Genomic DNA, 24,210 nt, shown 5'->3' with positions numbered 1-24,210 from the left:
GCTGTAGGCACTGATGTATCTGGGTCTTTAATGGTGTTCTAATTAAGCCTTTTAATAATTAAGCTAGAGTTAATCTTTTTCATATTATTTAAGCCTAGGATAATCCTGAACGGATTGGTTTTATCTTGAACCTAGATGTTTGCTTCATGTTGTTAGGACAGAAACAGGTTGGTTATAACCAAATTTTAGGTCAAAAATTGTGAACTGGATTGTGGGTTAGAGAAGAGAGTAGAAGGATCTCCAGACCCTTGTTTTGAACTTTCAACGAGCTGATTAAACTTTACTGAACCTGTTCCACCGGATTAAAATAGAAATAGGAAGGCAATAAAATATGCTGTATAAAAATATTAGTTAACCCTAGAGCACAAGTCTGTTCCCATAAGATGACATTAGGCTTTTACCTTCTAAGTAGTAAGAAGAAGTTCTAGCTGTGTTCAACATTCAGTGTTTGATACATAATGAGTATGACTTCAAGTATGACTATCCAAATTCAATTGTTTGTCATAAAAGTCTTTTTGGATATCAAATATTTTCTTTCTTTATTTTTTTCAGCTAAACTTAATGCAGAATTAAATAAAAAAAGTATTCTTTTAAAAAGCATCCAGGGCTGCACAGTGGTCCAGTTGTTGCATCACAATGATATCTGGGTTTGAATCCTGCTTGAAACCACACTTTAAAACCTGCAGATTGTTCAGCCCAATCAACAAATGAATGCTCTTGGCTAGCATAAGGAGCTCACTTAAATGTCAAGGTCATAGCGGTTCAGAATAACTTTGAGCTGTTTCTCTTCAGGCAATCTTGTCAGCAGCTGTTAGAAGCCCAGAGAAGTGTCTATTATCACTTCACCCAAACAAAAAACACTTTTTTTCCTGGCACACTCCTCTTTCTAAATACAAGAAACTACTAAGTTTTTCTCTAACGCCAGATGGAGGAGTTTTTGATTTCCATCAACCTCAATACCAACAATGATCTCCTCCACATATATTTTCTTGAAAATAAATTCTAACAATACCATACCTTGCAGATTTACTTACATTTAAAATACTCTTTCATCATCTCATGCTACTCATAGCTGGCCCCTTGGATAAATGGGCATGTTTTGTCTAACAATGGCTTAAAAGAAATCTTAGAGGCCAGCACTAATTTACACACCGGGTCTGAAATGTTTAGTTTTGTTTTTTTTTGCTCCAAAGAGTACTTAAGAACATTCTGATTGCACCACAAGTACCCTCACTGATAGTCTTTGAAGTGATTCAAGCTCCGTGCTGAAGCTCAGTATGTGCTTATATCCGGAGCTTTTGTTAGTCACTTCATATGTACCGAGTCCTGTGCCATCATTATTCAGTGATTCACACTGTGCAGCCAAAACATTCTCTCTTATCTGTTAAGAGGCTGCGGAGATGCAGTCAGACAGATCTGGGTGCGTGGATGGGAGGGGGATGGAGAAAGAAAGACAGAGAGAGTGTCTTGGTCTCTCTCTCTCCATATCTCTTGAGGGAAATGACTTTCCTCTCTTCCTCTTCTCTACATGAAGCCAAAGAGCATCCCAGCGTCAAGAGCTTTAGATCTTGAATATTCACGCTGGTGGCATTTTACCATCTGTGGGCGGTGAGGCTTTGCAGGGATTGGAGAGAGAGCATGTGAGGTATTGATCACTGTTGCTGTTGTCCTTGTTTGCTCTGTCTCTCAGTGCCAGCTGACTCTTTGAGCAACAGTGAGACAAAGACAGACAAAGAAAGACAGTTGGTGTGGTTTGTTTAAAATGCATTCCACAAAAGGAGGTTGCATCAATTATTTGAAATAATAATAATTATTATTAGTCAAAAAATACTCATGCAATTTACACTAAAAGTTAATAATAATTTTGACTGAAATGTACATAAAAAATGTATTATACTCGAAAAAATTTCACAGTATTTTGTGGCATTTATTGTGATAACAAAACAATTCATGAAAAAATTTTTACTAAATCCAACAACCATCATTTTGGCTCACACTGATTGTGCAAGAAAAACAACAACGTACTAATCAATAAATAGGCTGCTTTACTACACCATTTACATTAGTGCAAATGTGCTTATAGTGTGTAAAAATAATTGAAACTAATTGGTAAATGTTGTAGGAGAAGATTAAGGAGTCTCTTGTGGCAAAAGGGTAGTTGTACAAAGTATTAACAACAGAAGGATAAAAAGCAGTGCTACACATAATTTTATTCAAAACATCTACATTTACATTAGATCTTTCTTCTGCATGTTTGTGCTCGGTTCAGAAATTTTGTTTTGGAGCTTATTGCACATCTTAACTGGGGTTCCCATTAACTTTGGAGAATATTGTACATACAGTAGAATGAGTGGCATTAGCATGATCAAAATTAAAAGAATGCATTGGAGAAGAACAGATTTTATTAAAAAGATCAATTAATCTGAACAGGCATAAGTGAAGTACTTTGTAGGGAACGACATGCATACAATATATACAAGTGATTCTACAGTTCTTATTCTCAATCATGATCGCATTGGAGTCAAGGGTCACCACTGATCCAAGCCCTCCAGAAAAAACATGGGGGAAGACATGTGTTTTGGCATGTCTGGATAAAGTCTGACATTGCAAAGTAAAAACTAGCCCCTTTTCCACCAGAAGACCGGGGATTTAAAGCCCCATGATTTGTTTTAAAAAAGGAATCCTAGGGAGTTTGCGTTTCTTCTGTTTCCATTGCTCAGAAAGGCCCTAGAGGTGATATTTTTTTAAATCAGCCTTATGACATATGGGAAAATTGTGAAGAAAACTGCCCTTCACTTGTTGCAGGTTGTGGTAATAGGAAACCATAGGCCAAACAACTAAAGCCCTGACATGGCACACATCAAGTTGACAAAAACAACACAGAACGCAATACTAAGAAAAAAAGAAAAAGATACAACTTGATTATACCATAAACATACAATTTGGACAGTATAATTAGCAGGTTAATAACATAAAAGTAAGAATTGTGTTTAATGTCAGTATCTGTGTATCCAAACAATAAATTCTTCATGTATGGTCAGGGTTTTGTCAAGACAATAACTTGAAACAAGTTAGTGAAATATTCTCATTGGGGCTACATGTAGTTTTTCCAGGTTCCGTTAGCCATCAAAGTCCATCAAAGAAATCACACACAGAGTTTTTATGTAAGATTTAAGAATGCCGACATTAACTATAAATACAGTAATTCTGGATCTTTTTCCTTTTATCTTTCAGTTTTTTTGGTCTTCTTGACTGCCACCCAAGAGCTATTCAGTTTCAGTATTTGCCTGCTTTCCATCATTGTCAATTAGGCTCCAATTACTTACTGGCACAGTTCTTAGCTACATGGTATTTGAGTAGCTACAAGCTTTCATCATACAGTACTGGCACATGAACAGCCAAACCCGAGTGGTTCCACATTTACATATCAATTCCAGCCTTTTCTTAATCAAAATTGCTCTCCAGTGTGGCCAAGAAATTCATTTTCTTCCACACAAACCCCTCTCTTGTATGAAAAGAAGTTGGCCATGTTGAAGATGAGTTCATCTGATAAGGCTTGTCTGTGTCATACAGTATTAAAGAGAGAGAGTAAACAAAACTGAGGAGGATGATCCTGCAGTTTGACACATGACATTGTACTTATCTTTGTACATGACACAGTCAACAGTAATAGTCATGACTTCTAGATAAGACAAACAAAATTATATGTTTCTGATATATTTTAGGTGGAATCCAGCCAAAAAAAGTATAAAAATTAAATGCAAAATATCAACAATATGGAACTTGTCACAATTGCAAAAATTGTTAGAGCAACGTTTTTTTGAAAAATTATTCATTATCAATGATTTTATACCACTTTAAAAGAAAATATGGCCTTTATGGATGATTTAGAACCTTTGCAGCATTCTGTTGTTCTAACTGGGATAGAGAATAGAAGAACTGAAATAATTGGTAAGATAAAATCTATTTAAAATCAAAACAATTGTCAAAAGTTTACACCTTTAATTAAACTCAGATAACATGAAGGAGGAACATCTCGAGAGAGCTGTGATTGATTAGTGTCATAAAATTTAGATTTTGATTTGTTCCAGGAAAACGACACATAGAAAGCAAAAATAAGAAGAACAGATTTTATTATCTGTTAAACGTTATGCTCACAGACAACTCCTGCAGTCACCTCTGTGGTCTGGCTGTGTCTTACCTGCTCAGGCTATGCAATGTAGCTAATGGAGTAACCGTTATTAAAGGGTGAGAAGAAATTTTCACAGTTCCTGCATAGAGGATGTTTGTGGCAGAAGTGTTTGCTACATCCATTCAAAAATAGTCTTGTTAAAAATGTATTTTTTAGTCTAAACATCTAAATATTTTTGTAAATGCCAGTTTTGGAGGATGCGTGTTTTAAAATTACTTATCTTCTTTAAAAAACTTGGGAATGGCCAGTTTTAAATTATTTACATGTTTCCCACTTTTAAGATTTTTATGGTTTTTATATTTGTCTTTTTCAGAATATTTGTTTTGAGATCTTTGCATTTAAATTTGGAGACTATAGAAATGATGTGGTGTTTGATTTGCTTGATGTATACTGGAAGTTTGCTCTACGTTTTACCCTGCTTCCCCTTGCCTGCTCTTGAAAAAAACGATTGCTATGTGCTGTCCTGCCAGGCCCTTGAGTGACGTCCCAGAAGATTTCTGCCAGAGTCATGTGTGCAAATCTGTGTGTATGTTTGTACATATCGTGGTGTGCTGCTGTTTATCCACTCATGTCCTTCCTTGAGGTAGATTTTGGTTCAATGTTTGTATTACAACTTAACTTAAAACAGTTTTGCATGATATGTCTTGACTCTGTGCTGGACAGTTTAGATCTGTGTCTGGTTAAAGACAAAGTAATACTGTGGTAAATAATAAAAAGAAACTTTACAGCACGGTTTCTAAAGTTCAGTACTCAATAAGCATAGCTTACAGCTTGGTTTATGTGACAAATGATAAGCATCTGTAAGATTTGTCATAGCAGAGGCAGAAATCTGACAGCTGTGCTTGTTAGTCTCCAACTTCATTGCTTCACTCTCTTTTGCCTGGAGATACAGCTGAACTGCATAATAATCTTATTGTATTTGTTTGCCACTTTTGTTTATTCTGTCTAAACTCACACTTTTTGGAATAATGTTTTGGAATCTAATCTTACTTTCTTTTTCTGTCCCACTTTCTCCATTTCCTGTCATTGCACTGTCCAGATGGAGGACTTAATAGCACGCATGCAGGATGAGAAAAACGGCATCCCCATACGAACAGTGAAAAGTTTTCTCACCAAGATTCCCAGTGTTTTTTCAGGTAAGGACCCAGTCTCCATCTGTCGAGAGCAAAACTCTGTTCTGCTTCTTTGCCTTTTTATTTTAGATGAAATTAATGTGATAGTTGTCTATTTTTCATTTCACTTGCAGTGCCAGTGATAAAACTCGTTATTTGCTTGCACTACAAATAGACCTGCTTTTTAAGAGCACATTCCAATAAAAAAGGGCTAAACAAGCTTGAATTTAGTGTGCTTTATGATAACACAAAGAGAATAAGAAATACCGCTCTCTATAATAGAATTAAGTCTTTGAAGTGAAGTGATAACAGTAATACTAGAAACTAAATAAATTCAAGCTAGTGTCACCCTGTTGGACAATAAGGTAACAATTTTGCCTTTCTAAAACACACCTCATTGTTGTAATAACTGTACATTTTTTGTGTCAATTTGAAAACAAAATAGAGTCTGCCTCTAATTTGAATTTGTAAAACAAAAATACCTCAAGAACTCTTACTTTCCTAATGAAGAGTGTTTTCAGATCTTAATGAGCTGTAAAAGTCAAGAAGGCAAATCAAAATAGTGTGAATGTGTTTGTTATTCCATCAGCTGTATCTGAAATTTAGAGCAAGAACAAACAAAAATGCTAAGATTGTAAAAGGAAAACATTCTCTCACAAGATTAACTTTTTTGTTTTGCTTCTTTCTGTTTTTGTTTCACATAAAGTCATTTGTGTGTTGCTTTGTGTTGTTTTCATTGTTTCAGTAAGGTTCATTGTTATGTTTCTTTTCAAATATTTCCTCTTAGGGCAGATTTTCTTCATTAGGTGAAGACTATGGTGCAGGGGTTTTACAAGCATAGGAATCTCTAACAAAGATGTTATCTGAAAGGTCGTGTGCAGTCCACTGAAATCCATAAACATATTTTTTCTGCATCACATAACTTGTTCAATTATAGTCTCTTACCTCCTATTATCTAAACTGGGGGTGGGCATCTATCATTTGTGAAGAGATTCTGTTCAGCTGGTGAAGTGTATTTTTTGCATGAAGATTGGAAAGCATGGTACTTAAATAGCCTAACATGTTTTTCAGTCCTTTGCCATTTTGATATTTTTAATTTTATGTTTAAATTGTTGGTTTCATATGTTCAATGTCTATTTTTTTTTCTCCAAAAAGCAGAAATATTGATTTGTTTGACAACATTTCAGATGAATCAAATTCAAATAGAAGTTAAAGCAACTGCCAGCCAAAGTTACAAACAAGTCTCCTCTATTGCACAGCAAAGTTTGAAGTGACATTTGTAACTTGAACTGTGATACATCACATACAGCAGAAACTCAACACAACCTTTTTTCTCACTGTCTGACACTATCAGACAAAGCTCATCTTGTTTCAGGGCATCACAAACCCCCAATTTCAGATCCATACTAAATTTGTTTCCAGAGCTGCAAACATTTGATAAAAGTCATACAGTTTAAAAGGGAAATCTTACTACTATATAGTGATACATTTTTTGTAAATTCCAAAATTTAAAAAAAGGTAAAAATCACATCCGAAAATTTCTTTCTCTCTTTTTTCTGGCATTCAGCAAATAGAAATATGTTTTGAAATCTTAATTCACCCAACACAGACGATATTTAGTCTGATATAATGTAAGATAGTGGTCTTACATTATATCAGACTAAATATTTTATGTCTCCTAATACAGTGTATCTATCTAAACATCTGACTTCAACAGCTTTTGGAGACAGACATTTTTAGTCAGTGACGAGCTTTAGCTTACCCTCTGGTCTCTGAGCAAAAATCCTACAAATAGTTTTAAGAATGTAAGGATATCATGCACTGTAAATAGAGACTTTAGTTTATTAATGTCAACTTCACATTTTCCCCTTTTCCTACAACAACACTTTTCTTGTGCTACAGGCTTATGATTACTGACACATCCAATGATTCTAACAAGGTAAAACACAAGATGCTGTGAAGTTAGTCTGCCTGGAATGAAATAAAAATGAGTTATTATAAGAAAATGACAATTTTTTCATTTAACTTTTTCTTTCTGACTCTATGTTGTGCTTTTAACCTTCATTTTGTTGCAAAGGAACGACTTCATTTTCATATCTTTGAAGAACCACACTGTGGATAAATAAATAGATATCTGTTTGCTGTTAGTGTGTCTCATTAGTGTGTAGGTGAAATCTTGTGGCACTTGTCAGCTGTGGTTGGGTGATTTTTCATTAGGGTGAGCTACCGCTCTAAGGCTAAAATATTTCAGCTGCTGTCTTCAGTATATGCTCAAACACATGTAGAGGTATATAATCAACCTTTTTCTTCTCAGTTATTTTAATGTGGACATCATTTAGAGATTATGCATAAAATATCACACATCTATGTTTTTTTCCTCTTAATTCTTCTTTGCTTTCTTGTGCTTTGTGTTTTAAATAATTTTTTCATCTTTTGGTATACATTGTTTGTCTCAGCTCTCACAGTTTCACTCATTTCAATGTAAAAAATTCAGTGTTCACATATAGTGGCACCTACACACCCCAATGTATGGTTGTGACATTAATCAATTTTGAATGAAGCCTTGATGGAGAATTACTTACACACTGTATTCAAGCCTGGTCTTAGAAAGTAGGTCAAGCTTCATAGTGTGAAAATGGGTCGTGTTAATGACGTTAGTCCATTAAAAGTCACTTCTAGTTAGGGTATACTTAAATGCACAGGGATGTCATAGACCTGAAATAAAAAGGCAAAATGCAGACACACAGAGCAGCAGCCTGATGGACATAAAAACAGCCACTGGGCTACTCTGCCTCGCTGCATGAATTCCCCTATGTCTCCATTTCACACCGTTTTCCTGCCTTCTGTGCCTTTGGTCTACTCAACACACCTTCACCTGTCAGTATGAGAGACAGTAATGATTGCTCGGAAAATATATAGCCAAAGTGCTGAAGTCGCATGCTTTGTCAGGGTGTGAAAATGCTCAGGGGAGGGCAGAGGATGCTGTTATGTTTGTCTGAGATGTGAAAATGATTCAGTCACATTCTCAGCGGTAAAGTTGCAAAATGGCAGCCATCATGAAAAAGTTTCACTTTCCTACATGTAAAAGTGACACAAGTCCCATGTGGACCATCCCCTTTTCTCACCTCTACTTTGCTTATGGTGATTTGCATCAAAGAAGGCAATCACTGACCTTTAAATGCTTTGAGTCACACACATTTTGTTGTTATGCAGCCCATAATACATGCTTCAACCTGCCATTGTATCAGGTGTCATTTATATTAATGGTTTGGAGCCAGAGAGAGCTAGCCTGAAGAGGGTGTCAGAAAAGAATATCGGATAATGGATGGCCTATTACCCACCTACCTGGTGCAAGGCAAGATAAATTTGCATGCACTATGATAATGAAGGGAGATGGACAAGGTTAAGGGTTGCATTGTTTTCTGTTTCACTCGCATTTATATGTAAGCAGGTGTTTCAGTGTATTGGTAAGTTCTTAGATACGTCGGTGATCCATATTGATATGATTTCTCTTTTTACAGGTTCTGATATTGTACAATGGCTCATGAAGAACCTGGACATTGAAGATCAAGGTAAATGTTAGTTATTAAGATCCACAACATTCTTTTAATCATATAGAAGACAAAAACAAGGGTTAGTGTAGCTTGACCTGTGATTTAGCTATCATAAAAACGGCCAGCCAGCAGATCAATTGTACGGAATGCAACAAATACCTAAACAGACAACTCATGACTGGTCATAAAAAAAGGTAATTAAAGTACTAAAATCCCTATTTTCGCAAATTGCTTGTAGTGCCTTTTAAAATTTAAATGAAATGAAATGAAATTATATGAAATGAAATGAAATGAAATGTTATTTTATTTTATTTTATTTTATTTAATTTGCATAATGGAGCTGAAGTTTTAAATTTATTTACGTAAACTGTATGGTAAATAGACATAGGGCAGTATGACAGTTGAATAAAAATAGGGTATAATGGTATTTACATAAAACATAAGAATAACATATCACATGTTTTAAAAACTACTGCCTGTTCCCACTCTAGCGTATTAATTATTGAAGTTATTCTAATGTTATCTATTTGACTAATGTTATTTTGATTTTAATAAATAGACTTAAGCACAAATGTAGAATAATTACCAACTGAATTTAGCCATAGTAATAAAGCTGTTACTATACAAAATTATTTACCTATTTGCCCTTCTGTTCTTTATAAAGTAATACAGGTATGACAGGGTGTTAGCTAGTTCAGCTATCTGCTTGGGTAGCCAGCCAGCAGTTGGTTGCTTACATGGCATGCTGATCATAGCTTGCTGCCACTAGTTTTAAACTGTGTTACCTCAAGTTTCTAATTTTGACAGTCCATGCTTTTTGTGACCAGAAATATTTTCCAACAGCTACATCTGTATTTCATATAAGTCAAGGAAAGTGTAGTAATGTCCTTTCAGCCAGATGCTCAACGGTTCCAGGTGGGAGAGAGGCAACATGGCATTACAATATGCCCCATACAGCCAGTTTTTTAAGGCATCACATTAAAAAAAGCTTTGAAGATATCATTACACACAGAGTTTGCAGAAAAAACAAATCCTCAATACAATAAAGATCACTGGACTTCAGCCATGGGTAATTTTATCAGAAGTGTTGAATCCTGAATAAAATGGGTTTGAAACGAATCATTGCCTTGTAGTGTGATCCCCCATTCAGGCTGATCTATTGCTTGTTTCAGAGTTCTGATTTACTTCCTATTTCTGACACACCAGTACAGATTTTCTATATGTATTTTATCATTTCTGTGGAAGTATTTCACTGCCACATGATTGTCAGTTGTCAAAGCTTGGTTACTTTGTATGGAGGATAATAGAGTATAAAAATGTCTAGTTCTGTTGCACTGTTCTCTCTTGCATCAACAGTAATTGCATCGCGCCACTTTACATTTATTGGGTACATGTTCAGCTATGCACACTGAAATGTCTTCAAAAGGATTTATCTTGATCAGTTTAGACTCAAACTTCCTATGACAGTGACCTGTCTGAAAACATGTCAGCGAGCAACACTCTTTGTCACTACAGACTATTTCTTTTAGATCTGAGCACTTTCCAGAGCACAGACACAAAACATGCTGTCAGTTACCCTGCAGTGACAAACACTATGTTCTTTTTAAATCTATGTGACTTTAGCTGAGACCAACTCCTGCAGGAGATGACAAACTCACAGAGATGCAATTAATTGGGCTCAGCACAGCACAACAGCAGCAGCCGCAGCAAGTTTATTAAGTGAAGGCAAATGAGCTTATACCTGAACTGATCGGGGATCAAGAGTTTTTTGCTAAATGAATCCCTCAGATAATACATTTACACTGCCGCGTTTAACTCATTATCCACTTATTTAAAAATCTCTGTGCTTTCAGACCGATTCAATGTATTATCATTATTGTCTCTATTGTGATCACAAGATCAAGATTTAAGATCACAAGCTTCCTGTCTTTCTGGCTGTTATTTGGTAAAGTTTTTGATCAATTTTATAAAATGCTAGCACACTATAATTATGACTTAAACTGTGGCAAGTTATAATGAGTTTTAATGTGAGTTATAGTGTAGGAGTTATTGTGTAGGATCTTAATCCATGACAGATCTGTAGTTATATTGCCATCACACAATGAGCTGGACAGTAAGAAGACTAAAAACCTAATGTTTAAATAATGCAGCAAAGAGTGGTATCTCTGGGACTAAAACTGAGGGAACAAACACTTGATGACTATGAAGTATGGTGAAGGATCTGTGATGCCTGTTTTGGAACCTAGGGCTCTGGGAACCTTGATGAATTACCTGGTGTTGTGAAATGCAAGAAACATTTACAAAAACATACCAGCTTCTGCCCAAAAACTGAAAATACAGGGGTTGGACAATGAAACTGAAACACCTGGTTTTAGACCACAATAATTTATTAGTATGGTGTAGGGCCTCCTTTTGCGGCCAATACAGCGTAAATTCGTCTTGGGAATGACATATACAAGTCCTGCACAGTGGTCAGAGGGATTTTAAGCCATTCTTCTTGCAGGATAGTGGCCAGGTCACTACGTGATACTGGTGGAGGAAAACGTTTCCTGACTCGCTCCACCAAAACAACCCAATGTGGCTCAATAATATTTAGATCTGGTGACTGTACAGGCCATGGGAGATGTTCAACTTCACTTTCATGTTCATCAAACCAATCTTTCACCAGTCTTGCTGTGTGTATGGGTGCATTGTCATCCTGATACATGGCACCACCTTCAGGATACAATGTTTGAACCATTGGATGCACATGGTCCTCTAGAATGGTTCGGTAGTCCTTGGCAGTGACGCGCCCATCTAGCACAAGTATTGGGCCAAGGGAATGCCATGATATGGCATCCCAAAACCATCACTGATCCACCCCCATGCTTCACTCTGGGCATGCAACAGTCTGGGTGGTACGCTTCTTTGGGGCTTCTCCACACCGTAACTCTCCTGGATGTGGGGAAAACAGTAAAGGTGGACTCATCAGAGAACAATATATGTTTCACATTGTCCACAGCCCAAGATTTGCGCTCCTTGCACCATTGAAACCGACGTTTGGCATTGGCATGAGTGACCAAAGGTTTAGCTATAGCAGCCCGGCCGTGTATATTGACCCTGTGGAGCTCCCGACGGACAGTTCTGGTGGAAACAGGAGAGTTGAGGTGCACATTTAATTCTGCCGTGATTTGGGAAACCGTGGTTTTATGTTTTTTGGATACAATCCGGGTTAGCACCCGAACATCCCTTTCAGACAGCTTCCTCTTGCGTCCACAGTTAATCCTGTTGGATGTGGTTCGTCCTTCTTGGTGGTATGCTGACATTACCCTGGATACCGTGGCTCTTGATACATCACAAAGATTTGCTGTCTTGGTCACAGATGCGCCAGCAAGACGTGCACCAACAATTTATCCTCTTTTGAACTCTGGTATGTCACCCATAATGTTGTGTGCATTTCAATATTTTGAGCAAAACTGTGCTCTTAACCTGCTAATTGAACCTTCACACTCTGCTCTTACTGGTGCACTGTGCAATCAATGAAGACTGGCTACCAGGCTGGTCCAATTTAGCCTTGAAACCTCCCACACTAAAATGACAGGTGTTTCAGTTTCATTGTCCAGCCCCTGTATATGGCTACAGGGTTTACCCAGCTATTGAAATCACTGTTTACAAGCCAGCCCTTTTTAAATCAGATGTTTCATCAGGCCTGAAATTAAAATTATTAAATTAAAGACATTTTAAGCCTTTGAAAGAAATGTCAATGAAGATGAGATACAGATATAAATCAACACGTTACAAAATTTTCAGTTTCATTGTCCAACCCCTGTAGGTTGCCATTGGACTCATTATCCAAAACATATGGGCAGATCCACATAGAAATGGATCACCAGACATAAAATCAACGTTCTTTCATGTCTATCTCAGTCCCTAGACCTAAATCTTATAGGAAACCTATAGGGTGAATTGGAAAGAGCGCATCAATTTGTTAAGAGACATTTTCAAAGATCCCCCTCTTTGTATGCTCCAGTCTTATGAAATGTTATAGGAGAATACTAAGTACTTTCCAATTGAGAAAAGATGGTTCAACAAATCATTTACCTCACGCAAACCAATAATCAGGACACCTGATCTTTTTAATGGTTACTTTTAATATATATAGGAAAATAATAATTACAAATTATTTTATAACATTGAATTTTTTTCTCACTGATTTATTTTAATTTTCAGTGTTAGATTATGCTACTGCAGTAAAGGATTCAATTCAGTTTGTTTATCCTCATAACATTCACCCCAAAAAACCTAAAAACGCCTGTACCTGAATTAAATCAACCCCTTGGCAGCACATACATGCACATGTCTTCGTTTTAATAACACTCTGAATATTTAACCTGAGCAGACAAACATTTCGTAACTATAACTATTTGAAGGGCATTGAAGTTGGATTACACAGAAATATATGTTTTTTGTCTCGTCTGGAGTTTTGTTTTTATGTAACTGTACACGGAAGGCTGAAGATATATATATAATCAAATAAGGCATTTGGTACAAGTCCTACCTAGTACAAGTTCAAATTCGACAACAATAGCACAGAACTAATGATTTTGGTGAGGATTTTATGTGGTTATGTCCATGCGTTTTCCAAGTGGCCCAAAGTTGGTAAAGTTGCTTTCCGTTCTGCAAACCAACCCTGCCTGCCTTGTCAGAAGTTCAGCTACTCTTAACAATGCCATGATTTGTTTGGTAAACCGCTCCAAAAGTCATCTGGCAATGCTATACGCACAATTATGTACCAAGGGTGCAGACGAATATCACTGTTTACGTTTGTGTTTTTTATTTTCTTTACATATATGTTTTTTGAAGCCAGATTCTAGTCTAGCTCTACAGGCCGTACATTGACATGACAGGAATTTCAATGGAGACACGCCTATAGCATCACAATCAGCATCAGAGTTTATGGGCCAAGAATGTATGCGTGAGAGTAAGCTGGACTTTTATCATATGAAAAGACATGGTATGTATGATTTGGAGAGACCATAGGTTGATGCAAATGGTCAAAATAGGTGTCAATCAAAAGAAAATAAACTAGTGGCCATTTTGACTGGGCAGGTGGGTCGGTGGGCAGAATACTTCAAAGACCTCACTGGAACTAAGAAAGTGGAACACATCATCCCGGTTCTAAAGTCCCTACAGTGGCTCCTTGTAGCTCAGAGAATAGACTTTAAAATACTTCTGTTAGTCTAGAAATCACTGAATGGCTTAGCACCAAAATACATTACTGATTTGTTGTCAGTATATCAACCATCCAGACCTCTCAGGTCTTCTGGCTCAAATCTACTCTGCATACCCAGAACCAGAACCAAACATGGAGAAGCAGCTTTTAGTTCTTATGCTCCACTAATCTGGAATAAACTCCCAGAAAACTGTAAAAGTGCTGAAACCCTAAGTTGCTTTAAATCAAGATTAAAAACCTATTTGTTTAGAGTGGCCTTTGACTGTGCCATCTAAACATTATTGGTTGCATTTTCAGTCCAATTTTCCTTTCATTTTCTTGTCCATCCTTCTATTCTCTTTATTTTATTTTTATTTTTTAATTACCTCTGTTGTTTGATTTTCTGTATCATTGTAGTGTTTTTCTGTTTGTACAACGCCTTGAGTGTCTTGTTGCTATATAAACAAACTTGACTTGACTTGACTTGACTGGAGGGACTATGTTTCTCGGCTGGCCTGGGAACACCCTGGGGTTCTCCTGGACGAGCTGGCCCAAGTGGCTGGGGAGAGGGAAGTCTCTCTGCTTAGGCTGCTGCCCCCGCGACCCAACCCTGGATAAGCAGATGACAATGGATGGATGGATGGATGGTGTTAAGAATTTGATTTGATTGTTTTAATGGTTTTGTTCTGAAAGCAAACTCATTTTTTTAGGACCCTCCATTGGCTGCAGAGTCGGAAGGGGTAAATAGTGCCAATTTCCAAAAGAAAGTCCTTTGAAGGCACTTCACAAAAAAAATTAAACCATTTTATATTTAGAATTGAGGTTGCCTGTTATGAGATGAAATGGTACAGGGAATAAGAAAAACAATGTGCAAAAAGGCATGGAACATTAAGAAACTTACTTTCTACTATTTTGTATTCACAAAGCATTCTTGCTGCTATGTGCAAATCATCTGATGAGTGGTACGAATGGTAAAAGGAAAGAAGTCTTACTGTTGAAAAAAAAATTAGTAGCAATTAGTTGGATTGAATGAATTACATTCAAATTCAGTCCTAGTTGTAAAACAAATTGAGCTTATTATGCCAACTGAGGAAAAGTAATCTCTTGAAGATTAATTTATTGTGATACAAGTAGATATGACCGTCTCAGTATTTTCAAGCATTCAGTGAAAAAAGCAACAATTATTTTCTATGACGAGAGCTCTAATTTCTAATTGTCTGCACATGTCTGCAAAAAAGGGAAAACAGAAACTGCCATCAGCAACTTTAGCATGGCTCTCCATGTTGCGTACTCACCAAAATGTCAATATAATGTATGTAAATAGGGTTCAAGTGTATTCTATAGTCTAATAATGCACTGCAAGTATGATTTCTATTTGTATTCCCCTTCACACATAATGATGAACCCTGCTTGGATAGCTCAAATTATGTTTATCCCACAGGAAAAAAGAAAAAAGGCACAAGTAAGAAAATCTTTGGAAACTAACCTGTTTTCAAGCCCCTTTGCTACATCATAATCCTGATAAATATATACCTGCCGTAGTTAAAATAAACAAACAAATTGCTCCAATAAACTGCATGACAATGTAAAGCTTTTGAATAATAAGTCTTGTAAAATGTGGCTATTGTATATGTTCAAACTATAACTTTACAGTTCAGTATATAAATTAAAACTATAGCTAAAATTGTTTAACGCATAATTGAAGTCTGTTTTGTAGATAATAATAATAATTCAGAAATGTGCGTAATAGTTGTTATATTGTTATTTAACCCACACTGGGATAGTTATTTCTCAAACAGCAATACATGAATACCAAAGCTAGATAGACACCTGCAGGAAATTCAGCGGAAAACAAAAGGTGCACCACAAAAAAGGAAAAAAATATTCATCCAACAGTGTGTTAAACTGTCAGAGTGTGTACCAAGCAGAGTCGGATTTTGCATATGAAAGAACATCTGATCCACACTGTGGAAGAGGGAACACTGAAATGGCCTTTGAGGGAGGACACAGGGCTTACATATATTTCTCCATGATGATCTTTATCTTCTGTGTCAACCATTTTTTTTTTTAAACCTTTCCCTGTCAGAGTACAGACTTTCCTACAAAGGGGAACTGCATTTAACATTATCTGTCCCTTGAGATCATCCCCCTTTACTCTCTGGAGCTGACATGCTGCATTTTTAAAATGTTCATTTTCAGTAAAAATCAAATTTGTATTCTTATTATTTTTATACAACATTTCTTACCTGCAAAACCATAACTGTGCACAGCATGACCAGCTTTTATGATCAGTCTTTATGGACATGCTGATAATTTTTTTTTATATAACATTGATTGGCAATCTGCCCAGGGTGTATTTCCTTTATGAAAGTAAAAGGCTTACTCACTATTCTTCCTAATTACACTGGCAGGAATGCAAAGTCATATATAAAAAACAACCCTCAAGAGTAACTACTGAAAACAAATCAGGGTCACTTTGATGATCATCTTTTTATTTTTCAGCATGATGAAGCATTGTGTAACACGACAACATTAATAATGAATTATCTCAAATATTTTAACATCAAAATTTTCGACCCAAGATCTTGACCTATTTAAGAAAGTGTGGTAAAGTCTAAAAAATTGGGTAAAAAAAAGTAACCATTAATCTCCAAGCTGTGAAGAGACAAAAATAGGCCACCATCTGTAAGGGTTATGTCCAATATGAAAGATTAGTCTGATTTATAGCTTGTGCACACAAGCAAGAAATTTGACTTCTCAATGGAGACCTTTTGAATATAAATGTATTAGAAGGGAAATAAAAATAAATAAAAGTTTTTGTAAGTATGTATATATACAGTGTTTTTACAGGATTGGAAGCTATGGTTGAATTGAGGCAAATATGCATAGTAACTATCTGGACACTGACTGTTATGTGTTCATCACAGTGACAGCCTGGGGAAACAAACTGTCTCTGTGGCACTCGTTTTTGCAAATAGCACTGAGGTAAAAGTCTAAATAGTTTGTGTCCAAGATGTGTGGGATCTGCAGAGATGTTAGTTGTTAGACCTGTACAAGTCCTTGATGGAGATATGGTCAGCCCTGATGATTCTCTCTGCAGACCTAACTGTTCCTGGTAGATTGGCCCTGTTCTGTTTTGTGGATAAGCCAAACCACACAGTGATGGATGAACACAGGACAGACTGAATAATGGCAGTGTAGAAGATGGAATAAAGGAAAATATTGCTCTTAGACATAGCACTGAAGCTAATGAGCAAAGGGTTGTGTTTATGAGTAAACAGACTTAAATAAAGTATGAGTCATTATTTATTAATAAATGGAGCCTTGTCACAAATGTGCTTGTAGACACACACATACACAGTCACACATCATGTACTCTTAAAGCTTTACAGTCTCCTTAATGCTAAGGGAATAGCTGATCTATATTTATCCCTCACACATGCAGCTGGTGTGTATGGATGTGTATGTGCCAGAAAATGAGACGGCTGTGATGTACATGTTTTATGCACTAAGCCTTTGTTATTGCATTTTTAGACTATGAGAGACATTTTAACAGCTGCATGTTATAGTTTCATTAGAAACTAAGAGATTGAAGCTCAGCTGTATAGAAAAGCATGTACATGAACTGTTTTCTGTGCCTGCTGCTAATGAAAAAAATGTGTCAACACATTAAAATAACATGAATCTTCATGAAGGTCTTGCAGAATTTTCAACTGCAGGAAATACCTGGTGGCAGATGAGACACCCAGTGGAGGATGATGAGATGTTTTCATTATCCGACGGTTTTAAATCAGGAACAGTAAACCATGTGCTGTGCAGCGCCAGGGGGAAGATCCACCTCTCCTGCTGGAGGTGGGCTAATCATCCAGACCCCTGGCTGTGTGGTGTGTTGTTGGAATGAAGGTCTGCCCATCCATCTGTCAAAGTACTGTCAGATGCTTTTAAAGCAGCAGTCCCTGATTCAACAGCTGGTGCTTAGAGTCGTGAAATAGTAAAGGATAGATGTGCACCCTGGAAGGATTTATTAACCAACTAACCCTCTAAAACCAATTGTTGGCTGTTGATTTTATTCAGATGTGTCTGAGTAAAGGGGTTGAATATAACTGCAAAGCTATTTTTATTTTCCTTCCTCTTTTCACTTTGGGCTATTTTATCTTGGTTCTATCAAATAAAATCCTTATAAATGTTACAAAATGTTGCAAAAAGAAACTATGAGTGCTTTTGTAGTATATGACATGGTCATATTTAATACATTTAAATATAATTGAAAAGTTCATTTATTTCAGTAACTCACCACATATAGATTAATTCCACACAGACTGATGTTTTCAAATCTTTATTTTTGTTAATTGTGGTAATTTTCTACTTACAATTACTGAAAACACGACATTTAAGATTAGAATATTATCAAACCAAAAAAATATATAATTTTTAATACAGAAATGTGTGCATAGTTAAAAGTATGTTTAATACCTGCTTAAAGTTGTTATTTTCAAAGTGTACTTTTAATCTGACAAACAATGCATATTCTAAGTTGTTAAATATGGCTGTGTATATACCAGGACAGAATTAAAAACATACAAGCAATTAATTCCTATCTGAAGAAAATTATTAAATAGACAATAGTCAATCTTTGACTGGACTTTGTGGGCTTTTTATTCTTGCAGATCTTTTATGGGCTTTGATGCACAAAACATGGAGAGAAAAACAGTAGTTTGCAGACTATGAGTTTTTTAACAGAACAAACCCAAACAACAAAATATAATCTGACTTTTTACTCTTCTGTTTGTTTTCTTCTAGTGGAGGCTCTTCACTTAGGAACATTGATGGCTGCACACGGCTACTTCTTCCCTATTTCAGACCATGTCCTCACTCTCAAAGATGACGGCACATTCTATAGGTTTCAGGTAAAAAAATGCATGCACAGAAGCATTTCCCTTCAACGTCTAAGTAAGATTTTTAACTTTAGGTTGTAAAATTAGACCTATTAACTTTTTTTTTCTTTATTTCAAACTTTGTCATTTGTTTCTCTTTTGGATTTCTGTTCGTGCAGCAGACGTGGTTTTATTATTTATATTCTTGCTAATCTTTGATCTACTGATGAGTCATCCACTGCTCAAAGTTTATCTGTACAGAACTTTTAATGCAAATGTGTGCAACTCAACATGCTTTGTAAATATATAAAACAGATTTAAAGACCTATCAAGCACAGCAGATAATTTCAAATTAAATAAGTTTAAAAATAAATAAATTATACAGAAATAAACCAGATAGTTACACTCAACTTAAAAAATGCAATTAGGGGAAAACACTAGAAATAAATAGAAAAACATATAAAGACAAAAATTCCTAAAAATAGAAATAAAAATAAATACAAACCATGTAAAAATCTAAAATAATGGCATGTATGATACAGTCAATAGAGTTTGCTCACAGTTTTTACCAGAAACATAGTAAAAATTACAGCAACATGCACAAGATTTCCTTGTGGTAGTCATAGTTGTAAAATCCTGTCAAAAAGTGTTAAAGACGTTTTGAAAATAGCTGCTGATTAAAGCTAAAGTTTCGTGAATTTTGAGATTAAATTGAAAAAAATGCTGGTCCTAACATCTTTGTGGCAGTCTGACCAAAATGGTTGTTAATCAGGACCTTCCCACTCTTTGATGGATTCAGTTTAAACTAATCAGGAATTTGCATGGGACAAGTTGATGTTGAACTTTCAGCAAAAGTACCTTAGTTTGAAATTGTAGAGTTTAGAGTTATTATATGCAATTTAGGGTAAATTTGCATGGTCAGTGAGTTGAAGGTTTTAATCTGGAGTTTAAGTCAATGTAAAATTATTTTTGTTTTAGTTTTCATAGAAACCTACACTTAGTTTAAGATATGCTCATGTCTCCACTCTAACCAGCAAATATGCTTCCTCTGTTGTGCAGATGAAAAAAAAAAAATGAATCCGGAGTTATAGTACTTCATTGTTCTTAATGGTTCACAAATATAGAAGAAAAAGCACATTATTCTGAATGCCTATAAAGACTCTGACAGTTTTAGTGATTTTGTTTTTGGTTCCCCAAGTGTGCTACAAAGAAGTGACCTGAGAAAATCAATACCTATGTTTGTTTGTGTTCGTGGTTGGCATCACTTTGCATTTTATGTGTAACCGGTTTTCATCTGAGGCCAGTCTATACAGTACTGCCCCTAGGAGGGTCAAGATTCATGTTTGTGTCTGCTCTCAGGTCCTTTACAGCCAATACCGAGCCCATTATACAGCAAAGGGTTTTGTGGTGATTCATGTCACTCTATAACTGCATGCCCCATTGTAATGGCAGTAAAATATTGATTTAAAGAACTGTACATTTTGTTGTGTGCTGGTTTCTTTGTATCTTTTTTTCCTAATGTTCCTACCTTTCTTTCAGACTCCATACTTTTGGCCATCAAATTGCTGGGAACCTGAAAACACAGACTATGGTGAGAGAAAAGTTGTTATACTTTCATATTCATGATCTGTTCATTAAAGTCCCTTATAGAAGTATTCAGCTGCCTTGAAGATTTGCCCATTTTGTCAGACACCACACACTTCAATGTATTTGATTGGGATTGCATGTAATAGACCAACCAATACAGTGTAACGCATAACTGAAAAACGATACATTGTTCTAAAATATTTTTACACATATAAATCTGAAAAGTGAGACATGCATTTCTATTCAGTTTCCCTGCTCGGACAGCCTTAAATAAAATCCAGTGTAATCAAGTCCCTTCAGGAGTAAATAGAGTAAATAGAGTCCATGCATGTATTCTGAAAATGGCAAAAGCATGGCACAGCTGCATTAAGAAATGGTCGTTCACCTAAACTGAGATACTGGTGGCATTAATCAAGAGACTCATGATAACTGTGGAGGAGCTGCAGAGATCCACAGCTCGGGTAAGAAAATCTGTTGAGAGGACAACTATTAGCTGGGCAGCCATGAATCCAACCTTTAATAAAGCGTGACACGTAGAAAGCTAATGTTGGATGAACACTATAAGACGTGCTGTTTAAAGTTTGCCACAAGCCATGTAGAGGACAGTGCAAACAAGTGAGAGCGCCTAAACTGGTGTTTCTGGCATACATGCAGAACGCTGTGTGTGGCAGATAACTGCACATCACCTGTAATATACCAAGCATGGTGGTGGCAACGTCATGCTGTGGTGAGGCTTTTCTTCAGCAGGGACAGGGTAGCTGGTCAGAGTTTCTGAAAGGTTGCAAGGAGCTAAATTCAAGTCAGTTCTGGCAGAAAACGTGTAGCAGTGTAATACAGTGGAAGATGATTCTACAAAGTGTTGACTTAAAAGGCCTAAATACAAATGCAGGTCACATTTTTCAGTGTAATTTGTAAAATAAATTAAAATCCATGTATCCTCTTTCTGTCACTTAAAACTTATCCATGTCTTTGTGTTTGACTATTGCATAAAATCCTGTGTTTGCACTTGTTATGTGATGAAATAAGAAAAAAAAAATAAATGGGTATGAATGCCTTTGAAAATCACTGCATTTATATGACATCAATACATCAATTTGTGTACTAATTGTGGTTTTATAATATACCAGAGCATAAAATTCCAACTATTCACCTCAGCCCGATGTATCTGCCTTAGCAATTCTCCTTAACTGCGGCAGTGTGATGTATCTGTACAGGAAAGCTGAGATGTGTCTGTATGTATGCACCTGTTGTTCACAGTTGGCTGAGCATTTTAATGTTGATACAGGGATGAGCTTTTCATTTTTACTGCCAAGCAGAGTGGAGATAAAGCTTTCATAATGCCAAAAATGTTTTTTTGATGAATCCCCGCACCCAGGCAGGTCTTTTATTTGCAGCAGAAGAGGAAAGGGGCTAAAGCTCACAGTGGGAATAATCCTGGGAGTGCCGGGGGACGTTAAAGCAGCAGATGCAGCGGCTGATTCACGTGAATGATGCCCCATAATGAAAACAGTCTAATGGCATAATGAAGCTCCCACATTACGGTCCGTTAACAAAGAGATGAAGGGATGATTATAGCGCAGGAAGAGATCAAAAAGTCAGGGATGCACACACAAGCGCTCACAGTAACAGACTCGCAGCGTGCTCAGTTAAATGACCTTTGTGATTTGCAGGCCTGTTTAAATGCGCAGTTGAGAGGATTAAACACATAAATGCAGAGCCACTTAAGGCTGTTAAAGCAAAGCTGAGATTCTTTTCTCTCTTTATTGCCAGTCTTTTCCCCCTGTCTTTCCCAGCTGTTTACCTCTGCAAAAGAACAATGCAAAACAAAGCACGTCTGGAGCTCGCCGACTATGAAGCGGTAAGTGAAGGGTCTGTTAGTGTCACGCCTTTAGAAATGGCCACTATTTATGTGTTGGCACATCTCACAAGGCCTGTGTGTTAAAAACAATTGAAAACAATTGTTTTTACTTCATGCTTAATCAGTGAGTTTGTTTTTTCTGTTTTTGGTTTGCTTGTAAGCAAAGACCAGTAAAAACAGAAAATAGCTGCATGCCAGACACAAATAAAAGCACAAATTTCCACAAAATCCTTGCTTTTCCCATTTATCCTTTCTGTTCCACCCACAGGAGAGCTTAGCAAGGCTACAGAGAGCTTTCGCCAGGAAATGGGAATTCATCTTTATGCAAGCAGAAGCACAAGCAAAGTAGGTTTCTGAAAGAACCATACAATCATTGAACCATGATAAGTAAGTCAATTTCTTGCCATTAATCAAGTTAGTGGTTTACTACTACTGAATACCAGCATGCACCTTCATAGATGTGCACATTAGAGAGAAAATGTTTGGTAATTAATGTGTCAGAACAGTTCTTTTCCATCCCCAGGGTTGACAAGAAAAGGGACAAAATTGAGAGGAAAATTCTCGATAGTCAGGAACGAGCATTCTGGGATGTGCACAGACCAGTGGTGAGTGGATTAATCTGTTGTATTGTCAAGACTTACCATTGTTGGCATTCATATTACTTCAGACGAGAAAATGTTAAAAAAAACAACCAACCTGCACAACCATTTCCAAAATACTTCACTGCCTTGAAAATTACCTCTTGAACTTTTTCATTTCACCGCGTTACAACTATGAACTTCAACCTATTTAACTTGGATTTTATGAGATAGACCATAACAAACTGAAAGAAAAAATATACGTGGTTCTCATCATTTTTACAAATAAAACTGTGTAGCAGCCCGCTAGCTCCTGAACAGCATTCAGCGCAGCCTCGACAGGTGATTTTCAGATTTTTTATTTTATTTTCCTTTTCGATCCGGATCGCCACCATCGTCATCGTGAAAACTAAAACATATAAACATTAAAATACAAGAACATGGGCTCATAATACAAACAACAAATAAAACGTGCCTCGCTGCTTTCACCAGGGTAATGCAAAGCATAGATTTGTCTTTTACACAAACATTTGAATCCTGCTGACAGTTGTTTTCCAGCCACTCATTAGTAAAACTGATTGCTGCCAGCTTTTATAAGGCTGATATTATAAGGCCCTTATTGACTATGGCATCCCGTGAGGTACAAAATAAACAAAAACAACTCATTGAAAACTACAAATACCATTAAATCAAAACAAAATATTGATAAACAATGAACACAGTGTCAATCAAAACAGACAAACATCTATAAACAATCTACACAATTTGATAATTAATTTTAAACAATTTAAACCTGGACCTGGAGAAGGCATTCGACTGTGTCTCCTCGTGATTCCCTGTGGGGGGTGCTCCAGGAGTATGGAATCGAGGGCCCTTTATTAGGGGCCATCCGGTCCCTGTACGAGCGGAGCAGGAGTTTGGTCCGCATTGCCGGCACTAAGTCGGACCTGTTCCCGGTTCATGTTGGACTCCGGCAGGGCTGCCCTTTGTCACCGGTCCTGTTCATAACTGTTATGGACAGGATTTCTAGACGCAGCCAAGGGCCGGAGGGGGTCTGGTTTGGGGACCAGTGGATTTCGTCTCTTCTTTTTGCAGATGACATGGTCCTGCTGGCCCCCTCTAGCCAAGACCTACAGCAGGTGCTGTGGCGGTTCGCAGCTGAGTGTGAAGAGGCTGGGATGAGGATCAGCTCCTCCAAGTCCGAGGCCATGGTACTCGACCGGAAAAGGGTGGCTTGTCCTCTTCAGGTTGGAGGGGAGTTCCT

General features: G+C 36.8%; 1 protein-coding gene across 1 annotated transcript in view; it reads left to right on the top strand.

Annotated features, from left to right (window-relative positions):
• Positions 1-24,210, top strand: part of rgs7a (regulator of G protein signaling 7a) — a 76,950-nt gene that overhangs the window by 34,867 nt on the left and 17,873 nt on the right. The window contains exons 3-9 of the mRNA XM_047351816.1: positions 5,232-5,328; positions 8,826-8,876; positions 18,850-18,956; positions 20,463-20,514; positions 22,304-22,368; positions 22,637-22,713; positions 22,892-22,973. Coding sequence (XP_047207772.1) covers positions 5,232-5,328; positions 8,826-8,876; positions 18,850-18,956; positions 20,463-20,514; positions 22,304-22,368; positions 22,637-22,713; positions 22,892-22,973 — 531 coding nt within the window. The remainder of the gene's footprint in view (positions 1-5,231; positions 5,329-8,825; positions 8,877-18,849; positions 18,957-20,462; positions 20,515-22,303; positions 22,369-22,636; positions 22,714-22,891; positions 22,974-24,210) is intronic.

The sequence above is a fragment of the Girardinichthys multiradiatus genome, chromosome 22, assembly GCF_021462225.1.
Source record: "Girardinichthys multiradiatus isolate DD_20200921_A chromosome 22, DD_fGirMul_XY1, whole genome shotgun sequence".
Classification (NCBI taxonomy): domain Eukaryota; kingdom Metazoa; phylum Chordata; class Actinopteri; order Cyprinodontiformes; family Goodeidae; genus Girardinichthys; species Girardinichthys multiradiatus.
Note: the sequence above shows the minus strand (reverse complement) of the source record. Positions and strands in the feature narration are given on the sequence as shown.